At 36.5% G+C, this 13,912-nt stretch overlaps 1 protein-coding gene across 2 annotated transcripts; it reads left to right on the top strand.

Moving 5' to 3' along the window:
* Positions 1-909: 909 nt before the first annotated feature.
* Positions 910-13,336, top strand: LOC126705722 (uncharacterized). 2 transcript variants are annotated; one of them, XR_007648412.1, is made up of 3 exons: positions 910-2,548; positions 11,475-11,529; positions 13,083-13,336. XR_007648412.1 is itself a non-coding variant. In XM_050404895.1 (2 exons), exon 1 carries the CDS (start codon positions 1,016-1,018, stop codon positions 2,546-2,548), a length of 1,533 nt encoding a protein of 510 aa, XP_050260852.1. In that variant the 5' UTR covers positions 911-1,015; the 3' UTR covers positions 13,083-13,336. The 2 variants fall into 2 exon arrangements, 1 of the variants encoding a protein (XP_050260852.1); XM_050404895.1 differs by lacking the exon at positions 11,475-11,529 and having other exon boundaries at positions 911-2,548.
* Positions 13,337-13,912: the final 576 nt, after the last annotated feature.

Raw genomic sequence — 13,912 nt, 5'->3', positions numbered from 1 at the left:
GTAGCAGTTGGAAATAAATAATAAAGAATGATTAAAAAATAATATTTTAATAAAAGTAGAGTTTTGGGATGTAGGAGAAATGGTAAAATGGTATGATATAATGATAAAGTGGTGTTTTAGAATGGTAAAATAGAGTAACATTAGCATTCTCTAATGCTAATGCTCTAAGTGGTGATGTGGAGCTGAGTAAAAAATAAAGGTTAAGTGGCGTTTTCCTATTAGGTGGCAGGAGCTGGAAGGACCACATCAGTGGTCCTCTAGGAGGTCCCAATAATTTCTTGGGGGTTGGGGGGGAGGGGGGATTCTAAGGTCGATTTTTGTCTCATTAATATGTTGCTTACATGTGTGCCAATAATTGAAAGTCATGTGTCAAGAATTTTCAAAATAAAATATTTTGGTCCAAGTTAGATACCACATTAGGATGATGTTAATCCACTTGGGATATTAACTAATGAACATAGACGAATGATATATAGTAAAACATTTAGCAAAATTTTTGGGACAAAAGGTGAACTTTTCGTAAAATTTAAGGAATTTTTTTTTAACCAACACAAAACAAGTTGACCAAAATGGCCTAAAAATCTAATTGGATATGTGAATTAGCATACTAAACAATTTGAATTAGAAATTGTGTGAACCCATATGTATTTTGACAACTTAAAATCCTAATTTAGAAATATTGTAAAATTAATAATTCACAACAATTTTACAACATTCCCAATTTAGAAATATTGTGAAATTATTTATTATTTATTTTTATGTAAATTGCGAAATTATTATAATTGCATGGCATTACTTTTTTGAGGTTTTCCTAATGCTTCTGTAATAAAATAAAATAAAAGAAAAGAAAAGAAAAAGAGTTTTCCGTTCAAAATAATCAAATTGCCTTAAAAAAAATAATAAAATAAAAAAGAAAGAAAGAAAAGAAAAGCAATTTATAAGTGCGAGTAAATTCCCGGTGGGAATAATATTCCGTCGAACGGCAAACGCTCACCTTCAGTCTCAGCCTCAGGCAATGAAGAAGCCGAGTCAACCCCCCAAAATCAAGGACAAGAATGAATCGCTCCTTCCCAACAACGAAAAGAAGCCCCTTTCTTCTTCTTCTCCTTCTACTTCTTCTTCTTCCTCCTCTATATCCCCAAACCCAAACCAAAACCCAAACGACACCGTTCCAGTCCCCAAGAAGATAACCAGAGATCTCCCCAATCTATCCGAATGCCACGCTTGCGGGTTGAGAACCGACACCGCCAACCCTAACCCTAAAAGGCAAAGACTCCAAACCTTGCGCAGCGAATGGCGCATCGTTCTTCTCTGCAACAAGTGTTTCCTCCGCGTCAACTCCTCCCACATCTGCTCCTACTGTTTTCTCCAAGCCGACCACTCCTCCTTCCTCTGCCGCCTCTGTAACCGCCGCGTCCATAGCCACTGCTTTCACAACAATCGGCACGTCGCGCCCTGGTCCTACGCTTCTTCCGATGAATTCTCCGTCTGCGTCGATTGCTGGGTGCCCAAGCCCATTGCGCTTTCCCGGAGTCGGAGTCGGAGTCAGAGTCAGAACAACTTCAAGGGCAATTCCGACGAGTCGTCTAGGGTATTGCCTGAATTCAATTCTGTCAAATCGCTCCAAGACGCCGCCAATGATGCCAGTTCTGTGGCCAAGAACAAGATCGAGGCCGCCGTGAAGGCCAGAGAGGAGGCCGTGAGGAAAGCCTTGGTGGCTAGGAAGGCCGTGGAGTTGGCCAATACTGCTCTTGATTTGGTTGCTTCTGACGCTAACAATAAGGAGGAGGAGGTTTTTATCGATGATGTGGAATTAGCGTTTCGGTTGCACCGGGTTATGAATAGCTCCCCAAGGATATCCAGCAACTTTTGCTCCTTGAATACCAGTTGCTTGGCTATTGTTCCGAGGTCGGCGGCCTCGGGGAATCCTAGCGTTTGTGGGAAGCTTCAACTTTGCAGTGATAACAAGTTGTGTGAAAATCCTGATAAAAGTGTTTCAGAACCATCAGTTTGTGTTCGGCCTTCAGATGGGGATGGGAATTCTTCCAATTCTAATGGAGATGACAATACTATGGACTCTGCCAATCTATCCTCTGGTAATGAATGCAAACCTTCTACTACTACTACTATGCCTAAGGATAGATATCGGTTTAAGTATTGTAGATTCAAGCCTGCTAATGTGCCTAAGGATAGATATCGGATTAAGTATTGTAGATGCAAGCCTGCTAATGTGCCTAAGGATAGATATCGGTTTAAGTATTGTAGATGCAAACCTGCAAGGCCTAAGGATAGATATCGAGTTAAGTATTGTAGGAGAAACTTTAGATTGAAAACACTTGTTGATTGTAAACAATCCAAGTTCTCTTGCGACGGGTTTGACCTGGTTAACGAGGGCTCTGCTTCTGCTCCTGCTCCTGGACTAGTTACGGCTTGTTCCAATGAATCGATGACAATTTCCAATGCTACATTATTGCAGTGCTGTGTGGTTCCTTTACAACCTTCTGGTTGTGCAAGTGGTTCATTTCAAGACCAGTCATCAAGGCAATAGGTAAGACAAAACATCATGCTTTCCCTATGTATATTTTCGTTTTAACTTGATCAGAAATTTTTACTGATTTCATTTTCCATAGCTTGTGATGTTCCATGAGGTGGTCTAAGTTTGAGTTCCGTAACTTCTATCTGATTTTGGGAATTTAGAGTGAATAGCTATGTAATTTGTTTCATAATTATGATTATTATTGTTTATCTTAGTTAGCATGTAGAACTTCTTTTTGAATACAACAAACCTCTACTTCCTTGATCTTGACATGTGTGAAAGATATAATGTGGCTATATATTGGAGGCAGTAGTTTTCTTCTCTTAATATTAATTTAAAAGTTTCTTTTGGTGCTTGCGATTTAGTTGAGTGAACAGAGTTCAATAAATTAGATAATATAACAAACCTCTACTTCGTCGATGAGCCCCTGTTTTGTGGCATAACGTCCATTCATGCTCCTGTGAGTACTGGAGAATGCCCAACTGCTTTGCTAGTGGGTAAATGCTCATCATTTCTTGGATAAATGTTGTAGCAAGTTGTAATTAACTGTGGGATTTTAGGATAATAAACTGGAGTATAGGTTTTGCTAATGCTATGGGCCAGAACTTTCGTGACATGCAAAATGATTTAGGATAAAACTCTTATTGGCTGCTGCACCTGGTTGGGCTACCCGTTTTTTTTCAATGGTCATAATACTTTATTTCCCAAACCATATTCAATATCTAAACCTAATTCTACCAGGCCCAAGCCTTTTAAATTACTCATTTATAGAACTCAATCCCACCATTAAAAAAAAAAAAAACGGTAGGCAAATTCCTGAATCTGTTTATTTCAGGATATTCTTTATAAGCAGGGGAAACTAAAAACTGAGAGAAGCAGCTTGCTGGAATGTCGTTACAGCAGCTGTGAAGCGGTGTAAAGGTATTGAAAACAAAGTTTTGGTTTTCAAAAGGAGTAAGGAAAGGGTTATGTATTTAGGATAAAAAAGATGGCAAGAAAGAAGACTCTTTGAAGATGTGAATGGCTCTGTGAATACTGAATAGTGATATGAACAATACCAGTGTTGAAAAGAGTAAGAAGAAAAGAAAAAAGTGCTGGGGGAAGGATGGGAAGGGAAGGGAGGGGAGGGCTGGGGAAGAGAGAGAGAGAGAATTCAATGGGAAATTGTCTAATCTAATATTAGACAATTTGATGCTACTCAGAAATCTCTAAAATTTCTGTCATAGGAAAACATTAACACTGAACAATGAATATCACATAGCAGCAATCAAGTTGAACTAATTAAAGTTCAAACTAATAATTCCATTCAATTTTTTTTTTTTTTTTTTTGGGGGGGGGGGGGGGGGGGCGGGGGATAAATAACGAAAGTTCATTAATCAAAATTGCTAGGTACACTAGAGATGTACATGAATAGCAATACATCAAGCACGTAAATTACAAAGATCAAGCATATCTAAAAAATTAGAACATGGAAAAGTATTAGAAATAGAACTCCAATCTGGCAAAGTGTGGAGAAGGAAAGATTTAATCTCGAGAATAGACCTTTCCTTTCCCTCAAAGCATCTTGTGTTCCTTTCTCGCCAAATACACCATAAAACACAATGCGGGGCAGCCCTCCAAAAATCTATGTTTTGATATCTACCGAAAGGGCCTTGCCAAGCGGAAAATAAGCCAGTAACACTTTGTGGCATAACCCAAAATAGAACAAAAAGAGCTCACACCATAGACCATAGCTCAAAAGCAATGGGGCAATGAGAAGAAAGCTAGAGTTAAAATCTCATCTAAAGCGGCAGTCCATGAGAAGAAAGCAACTCTAGGTGAGATCTTTGAGCACCACACATGTTTCCGAGGAAAAAAAGTTTCAGGAGTCGAGGAAAGGGATAAGTAGTACTCACTAACTTTAAAACCCTTATTCTTTTCCGGCTTCCAACAAAGTTTTTCATGCTCCTCTCTAGTAAGAGGCATAGAATAAATTAGGTTAAAAAAAGAAGTTAAAATTTCTAATTCCCAATCTTGGACAGCTCTACAAAAATAAAGATCCCAATGGAGCCTCTGATTAGGAAAAAACATGACATCTGCAATAGAAGACTCCTTGTTACAATTAATGCTATAGAGTTCCGAAAAAGCCTCTAGAAGAGTACAACCCCCACACCATAAATGATGCCAAAATTTAACTCTATTACCAGTACCAACCTTGAAAAGTATGGATTTAGAGAAAGTTGGCCAGCCTTGTCTTATGGTTCTCCAAAGACTAATACCATAAGGATCTGTTACTTATTTTGTAACCTTACCACCCTTTGATAAATATAACTGCATCCAACTTGCTAGTCTTCACTCAAGTTTTTTCAAGAATACGGTTCCAAATTGCCCTATTCTTGGATTTAGCGCCCAATGGAAGCCCCAAATATGTCATTGGCAGTGAGGATCGCCTACAACCCAATAAGGCCACAAGCTCCCCCATATTGGACACCTCTCCAACTAGAACCAATTCCAATTTAGCTAGATTAATATGCAACCCTGAAACTACTCAAAATAATATAAAATCTCTCTCAATTTATCTATCTAACTAGGAATAGCATCACAGAAAATTAAGGTATCATCCACAAAAAGGAGATGAGACACTATCAAGGGTGTATGAGTTCTAGAACCAACAGTGACTTTGGAAATGTATCCAACTTCCAGCCAGAACCACACCATCCAACAAACAACTTAAAGCCTCCATAACAATAGCAAATAAAAGCGGGGAGAGTGGATCACCTTAACACAATCCCCTAGAACTCCCAAAGAAATCATTAGGGCTACCATTGATCGAAATGTAAAATCTCACCGTGGAAATACAGAACATAATACATTTTCTCCACTGCTCGGAGAACCCACATCGCTAGAACATATACATAAGAAAATCTCAACTTGCATGATCAAAAGCTTTCTCCACATCCAATTTTCATAAAACACCTAGAACACCCGCCTTGAGCCTACTATCCAAACACTCATTAGCAATTAAAACCGAGTCCAGGATTTTCCCATCCACCACAAAGGCATTTTGAGACTTAGAAATAATAGCAGAAATAACCCTTCAAAGCCTATTAGCTAGCACCTTGGAAATGACTTTATAAATACCGTCCACCAGACTAATGGGTCTAAAATCTCATACATTTACAGCATCTATCTTCTTTGGAATGAGAGCAAGGAAAGTTGCATTAAGACTTTTCTCAAAAACGGCTTGGGAATGAAAGTTTGCAAGAAGCTCCATAATTTCCTGCTCTAAAAAGCTCCAACGTGATTGGAAAAAAGCCATTGAGAGGTCTGGGAGATTTATCGCTGTTGCAACCTTTGATGACGCCATATACATTGTCGTCCTCAAAGGGTCTGTCCAACCAAGCAGCCTCCTCCTCAGAAATCCTTGAGAACTCCACTTCATCAAGGACAGGTCTTTGATCCTCATTCTCAGAGTATAACTGTTTATAGAAATGAGAGATGCATGCAGCTGTGGAACTTGTGTTTGGTGTCAACTCACTATCCACCAACAAATTGTTAATGGTATTGAATCTTCTATGGGAGTGTGCTGTTCTATGGAAGAACTTAGTGTTTCTATTTCCCTCTCTAATCCAAAGGGCCCTAGATTTCTTTCTCCAGCAAATTTCTACCATAAGAGTTACCTTTTCAAGCTCAATGCGGAGGTCCTTCTTCAATATCTCCTCATTGTTTAGAGGTCTTCTATCTTCAATCAAATCTAGTGCATCAAGGTCTTTCCATAGCTTGTGCATCTTATCCTCTACATTCCCAAGTTCTTCCTCACTCCATTTCTTCAAATCTATCTTCAAAGCTTTTAGTTTGCTAGCAATCCGAAAGCTAGGGGAACCTTGAAAAAGATAGGACTCCCACTAGAATCTCACTCTCTCCTCAAAAGGTTCAACCTTCAGCCACGTGTTCTCAAAATGGAAGGGTCAACTGCCCCTCTGAAAATTTCCCTCTTCTAAAAGAATTGGTAAGTGGTTTGAGAGTAAACCTATGGAGTCGTCTTTGGCAAATATTCGAAAAGTTTTCCTCCCAATTTGAAGATAGAAGGAACCTGTCAAGCCTTGATTGCAAAGCCACCTCTCTGGAATTAGACCAAGTAAAATTACCCTCTTTTATTGGTAGATCTATTAGACGTTTTGAAATAAAGTCTGAAAACTCATGCATAGCAAATGAAAGGAATATGAACCAAAGCGCTCTGATGGAAATCTCACTATATTAAAATCACCACCAATGCACCAAGGCACATTCCACCAACTATGAATTCCAGCCAACTCCTCCCAAAGCAATCGTTGATCACGATCAGAATTTGGACCATAAATACCAGTGAAAGCCCATTCAAGTTGGTCTACCACATTCTTGAATTTACAGGAAACAAAAAAAAAAAAAAATCCCACTGCTTCATCAACTTTTTCCGCTATCCTTCTTTTCCACTAATAATTCCATTCATGGAAACAAAAATATATTAGAATTCATCCAAAAAAGCAATAGATATGAACCTCTTTACTTTTGGGATGAAATTTTTCTAGATATGAATCTTTGTACTTTTGGGCTAACCTTTATATATACCTTGATATAGTCCTTACTAAATTCAGTCCCTACTTTTGGTGATTTGCTCATAAATGCTTTCATAGGAAAACTATTCAGGGTTCTCATCTTAACTTGCTAAGCAATCTCACCCAATTTGCTAAAGTAACACCTCCTTTAATTAACACCTGCTTTCATCCCAAAAGTACAGAGGTTCATGTCTAGAAAAATTTCATCACAAAAGTTAACAGGTTTCTTTTTTCAGAAGAATTCTAATGTGGTTTTGTTTCTATGAATGGAATTATTAGTTTTTTAAACTTTATTTAGTTCAACTTGATTGCTTGTTTTTTTAATATATAATTTTTAATTACTGATATCACTAGAAGCTGGGGCTCATAAGTAAAGAGGTTCATGTCTAGAGAAAAATGGAAGAAAATATGATTTTAAAATCATACTTTTTTGTTGGCTATGTATTCATTGTTCAGTGCTGATGTTTTCCTATGACAGAAATTTTAGAAATTTTAATCATGGAAGGACACTCTGTCTCTCTCTCTCTCACGCTCAAATGTTCTTCATTTATCAATTTATTGTCCTGCTGGTTGTATTGTATATACTGGATATTATGGCATAATCAAATGGTAGCTTTTGCTATAGTAATTAAGGTTGACAATATTCTCTTAATTCCCTGGAGATAAATATTTGAATATTATGTTTACTTCATTAAAAAAAATGATTACTTTACTTTTATTTTTTTTTTATAGGTAATTAGAGAACTATTATTAATGAGTAAAAAATGAATAGTACAAGTTGTTCATGATGATGAACAAGAAACAGATGAAACAAATAGCAAAACAAAAGAGAGGGAAATCAGAAACTTAATCTAGGGGAAAACATAAACTCTGAAAGAGATGAAGAATCAGTAAAACCTCGACAATGAGATCACTCAAAAAGACTACGCTGGCATAAAACCTTTAACTCATCCAATGTCTTCTCCATGTTCTCAAAGGAGCGACGATTTCGTTCCAACCAAACAATCCACATTAAGCACCCTAGAATCAAATTCCAAATATTCGAGTTATGCTTCCCAAGCCACTGATGCCAACAAGATAACAATCCCGTCATCGATCCTGGCATAACCCAATGAATACCAAAAGCCTAAGCATAAGAGTCCATAAGGTATGTTTAACAGGACAATGAAGAAGAAGATGGTCTACTAACTCCCCATCACAACAACACATACAACACCGATTTACCAAAGGGCGACCCCTAAGCATGAGATTATCCAATGTGAGAATCCGATTGTGAGCAGCTGTCCACAAGAAGAAAGCCACTCGCTTAGGAATCTTTGGTTTCCAAACACCCTTCCAAGGAAACAAAAAATTCGGAGTACCTTGAATTGCTTGGTAATAAGATCGGGTGTCAAAGTTACCATCACCTTTGAGCCGCCAACAAAGAGTATTCCTCCTAACACCTCGAGGAATATGAGATTGGATAAACTGAAGTAGAGAATAAGATGCAGCTAGCTCCCAATCTTCAAAAGCTCTGTAAAACCTTAAATCCCACACTCTAATAGTACCTCCTTCCGGGATCCACAAAACCTCAGAGATGCAAGCATCCTTGGCAGCTGAACACACAAAGAGCTCAAGATAGAGATCTTTTAGGGTATTATCCCCAATCCACCTATCATGCCAGAAGCGGATACGGATGCCTTCACCCACTACAAAAGACAGATGCTTAGAAAAACTCTCCCACCCTTCATGAATGCTTCTCCAAAGGCCACATCCATGGGTCCTCCTGCACACTTTCGTACACCACCCCCCTTGACCCTCACCATATTTTGTGGAGATAACTCTCCGCCAAAGATGGGTAACTTCATGCCCACAATGCCACAACCATTTCCCTAATAAAGCTTGATTCAACGACGCCACACTTCTTATCCCCAAACCACCCAATTTAACAGGTAAACACACCTTTTCCCAAGCCACCAAAACATATTTGAAACTCCCCTCAGAAGACTCCCAAAGAAAATTCCTCTGAATACTTTCCATTCTAGCAGCCACAGCTTTAGGAATGGTGAAGAGAGATAAAAAGTACGTTGGAAGACTTAAGAGAGTACTCTTTAGTAATGTGAGCCTACCGCCCTTAGATAAATAGAGACACTTCCACCTTGATAGTTTCTTCTCCATCTTCTCCAAAATAGGATTCCAAATTGAAGCTGTCTTAAAAGAAGTTCCCAATGGCATCCCCAAATATTTCATAGGCAAACTCATCACTCTACATTGAAGAATACTAGCCAATGCAACTAGATTATTCACCTCCCTAACAGGGACAATCTCACTTTTCCCAACATTGACCTTCAAACCCGTAAAAGCCTGAAAACAAGACAACGCCAACCTTATGGGCAGCAACTATTCCCTAGAGACATCACAAAAAAAGATAGTGTCATCCGCAAACAACAAATGGGAAATCCGCACACCAACAGCATTCACCGCTCCCACATGAAAACCCCGAATAAGGTTATTCTCCTCTGTCTTCTTCAAAATTCTGCTTAAAACCTCCATTATCAAGAGAAACAAAAGCAGGGATAATGGGTCTCCTTGTCTCAACCCATGAGAGCTTCCAAAAAAACCTTCAGATGATCCATTTACCAGGACTGAAAAACAGACAGAAGTAACACAAGCCTTAATCCACCCCCTCCATTTCAATTATGGAGGAATTTTATGTAACTGTGAGAGAATTTGGGGTTGGAAGCAATCAGGTACTTGGGGTCCTGGGGATTGAGTAAATCCAAAACTCACAGTTGATCTGGGGATTTTAATCTTAATTGGACATTTGATTTGAGGGTTTATATTAATAAATAATTAAGGAATTTAGTGTTGATTTTGGGGCTGAGGAGTTAGGGGGCTGAAATCTCTAATTTTAAATTTGGAGGTTTCTAATTTAGTGTAGGGGTTTCAGTTTAGGCAACTTAATTTGTTGAGGCCAGGCGTGTAGGGGCTGTGAAAATTTGATAATTTTGAAATTTAAGTGTTAATTTTGTGAAGGAATTAAGGAATAATAAGGATATTAGGGACTGCAAGAAATAGGTGAACTACAATTATTGACAAGTGCTGAAATTCCTACAATTGATTCGGGGAAATGTAATCTTTGTAACAACTGATTTGGGGGTTTTTATGGTTAGACTAATCCTTTGAAATATGGTGCTGAAATTCATAGAGATCAGTGTTGAAATCCTTATAAATTGAAGTGGATTAATCTTTACATGGATTGATGGAGGCTAAGTTTCTTATTGTAGGCATAAGGTTTGATACTTAGTGCTTTGTTTGGAATGTGCCATGTTTGCGGTTGTTTGGTATTGATGGAATTTCAGTGATATTAGTATTATTTAGTGATGATAGATGGTTGTTATTATGGTTAAAATATGAGATTTTAGTGACCCTTCGATATCCGTCCAGCAGTGCATGGAACAAGCTTTAAAAACTGACAGTAGGCATGTTTGTGATGAATGCATGAGAATTTTTTAAAACTGTTTTAGCATAAGTTAGAGATTAACGTTACCTATCAAAAAAAAATAAAGGTAGAGATTAACGTTATATTTAGTGATGACTGATGGTTTTAGGCCATAATCTTTCAGGTCCTTGAAAATGGACTCTAAGCTTAAATAATGTCCCAGTTTAGGTGATTTTTGTGAAACGAATTTGTGAAACTGATTTCAATAAGTTGAAACTTTATATGTAGTCCTAAAATATGTTTTATTACTTGTTTTTGTGGTAAGAAGGATAGAGTTGTGAATGTATATGATGGTGACTTATTTTGGATGCTTCAGTATTTAAAGAAAGTTGGGTTCATCTTCATTTACAGCAACCGAGTAACAAAAGTTTTGTAAGTTTTGGTGGACTTAAAATGAAGTTTAGGTACTTTAGTGGCTGCCTTATTGGGTTTGAGGAGTTGAGCACATAATTCTAGGTGTTTAGCCCTTTATCTAATAGAAGTTATATTTTTAGCTTCTAATTACTCTATTGAAACGAATTTGTGAAACTGATTTAAAGATGTTGAAACTTTATAAGTAGTCCTAAAATATGTTTTATTACTTGTTTTTGTGGTAAGAAGGATAGAGTTGTGAATGTATATGATGGTGACTTATTTTGGATGCTCTAGTATTTAAAGAAAGTTGGGTTCATCTTCATTTACGGCAACCGAGTAACAAAAGTTTTGTAAGTTTTGGTGGACTTAAAATGAAGTTTAGGTACTTTAGTGGCTGCCTTATTGGGTTTGAGGAGTTGAGCACATAATTCTAGGCGTTTAGCCCTTTATCTAATAGAAGTTATATTTTTAGCTTCTAATTACTCTATGTTTATTATAACTATCTGATAAGTGGCTTATTTTTAATTAGGTCCTAATTGATATTGCTTGCTCACTTTGAGATAACTTTGATTGGTGAATCAAAGGTAAGTGCACTTTGGAAAAATGACATCTCTTAAGGTGTATGTTACATACAAAAATTCAAAGAGCGAATTTTCCAAATTAGGAATCATTGTTTGTTATAGATAACATAGATTTTATCCTTTTATTGTACCAGTATTTTTAAATTATAAAGATTAGAAAGTTATGCAAAAAAATTTTCATGAGAAATATTCACTATGTTGTATTATATGAATTTTATTTTATGATATAGTTAAGTAAATGTTTTAAAACGGTCAGCTAGATTGTTTACAGTAAAAGCCAACACTGCATCAAGTGTTAACCATTGTTTATAGTGGTCTTGTGCATTGTTCCCGATAGCTTTCAGAGCTACTGTTATTGTTATTTTTGCTCGTGAGTTATTATTCTTATCTACCTCTCGAAGGTTATTGTTCCTATTTTCCATGGGATTCATCCACCAACTGTTTAGCATTTGTCTAGCTTACGTTTTCTATATTAATATATATTATTTTATTGTTATTTACCATTTGTAAGTGGAAAATTGTTTTACTGTCATGTAAATCGTTCTTATTGTTGTAATTAATTTACCCAATTATGGAATAATGTTGCAATGCAAATGCCTTCCACCAAAAGTGTAATGTCACGGGTTTGAGTCCAGGAACCTGCCCTCCCCCCCAAACACACAAAAGGGTCTAAGGTTGCCTACCAATCAGCTTTCATAGACCCCTTAAAAAGTAGGAATTTGTGCACTGGGTATGGGATTTTTTTATTAACTTTTTATTTTTATTTTTATGGAATTATGTTCTTTGTATTAATCTAGTGTTTATTGAAATTAGCTAATTTTAAGAGAATTTTTATTTATTTATCATTTATCAAGCTATATAATTTTCACTGAATGGTTAAATGTTCCCTGTTTTACCTTTTGTATTGAATAACTATTTATCTATTCTAAATGGAAATGTTCTGTAAAGTTTAATATATTGCTTAAATATTTATTTTCAGTTTAAAAATGCCATGTGATATTCTATCTCACTAAGTGGCTGAGCTCACCCACTATCTCTCTCCACCTTTTAAGATTAGTGTAGTGAACTTTCTGAAGACAACTGGTTAGTGATTGTCGCAATTATACAAGTAGACTACACTTAGAAAATATATATATAAATTGACTGTTCTGTTATGATTTTGGGATTGTAAACTTGTTAATTTTTATTATTATTTCAGGATGTATTTGGGAGTCTTAATTTTCATGTTTTAAGTTCAATGAAATGTTGGAAGGTTAACGTTGAAATATTGAAATGACAGTTTTGGTTGTTTATATCTTAGGCATTTAGTTATACGCTATTCTATTATTGGAAGTTAGTGTCCCAAAAATTGCAGGTTTTGTCATATTGGCATTACGCTGTAAATCAAGTCAATGATGATTTCTAGTTTACCATAGTGCTGGATTTCTATCAAATTATGATGGTTTCTCTTCATTTCAGTTTTCAAATTGTTTCTATTTTCTTTTCCCTTCTGGTTGTCTCTTAGATTGAAATGCTAGAGTTTTGATTATGTCACAATGATTGCTTTTGTTTTGCAGATGTGTAATCCTGATAACTAGATTGACAAAACAAAAGTTGTGGAATAGAAGAGCTGATGCTTGAGTGCTAACTTCTTGTAGTCACATAGTTGCTTGCGGCAGTAACAATGTTGATACTAGGATTTGAAGAGACTTGTACAAGGAACTGAAAGCTAGATTTAAGTAATATCCTTTCATATAGGAGGTAATTGTATAATTGGTGAGTTATCTACTTGCATTTGTTTCGTCTGGGGGAAAAAGGGATTTTTTTTTTTTTTTGGGGGGGGGGGTTGTGGGGTTTGGGGGGTTATGAAATATCACCTGGTGAGTTCTTTGATGAGTAGTTTTAATCACTTTGAGCACTCGAATTGAAGTATTTTTGTGAAGTATTAATTAAGTTGTATTGATTCTTGTGAATTTTCCACTTAAGAACTGATTACTTCATTTGCTTGTATGATAAATGCATAAATTTGAAGATGCTCGCTACCACTTGTCCCATCTGTCCTTTGTAGTGCCGTGAAAATGGAAGGTTCTTGGCTGGTTGCTGAGAATACTGGAAAACTTCAAGTGCAATCATCTTGGATTCTGTTCTGGTTTTTGAATCATCTTTGGTTTTCCTCTAGCTTATGATCAAATAGCATTTTATCATTGACCCTTTTTTAATCTGTCAGTCTTCCTTCTGTAGCTTTACTTGTTTATTTTTATATGTTTATTCCAATGAGACTGGCATCTCTGTAACAGAAATTTCTTCTCTTGTAAATCATTGACTTTCTAAATCCATTATTTCTCAACTTAAAAATACTATCTTCTGGAGAATTTGGACCATTAACCCTTTTTTTTTTAAAAAAAAA

The sequence above is a fragment of the Quercus robur genome, chromosome 11, assembly GCF_932294415.1.
Source record: "Quercus robur chromosome 11, dhQueRobu3.1, whole genome shotgun sequence".
Lineage (NCBI taxonomy): Eukaryota > Viridiplantae > Streptophyta > Magnoliopsida > Fagales > Fagaceae > Quercus > Quercus robur.
This window is presented reverse-complemented; position numbering and strand designations above follow the sequence as displayed.

Coding starts and splice junctions, on each gene's coding strand:
- LOC126705722 (XM_050404895.1), top strand. CDS start 1,016: ATGAAGAAGCCGAGTCAACCCCCCAAAATCAAGGACAAGAATGAATCG.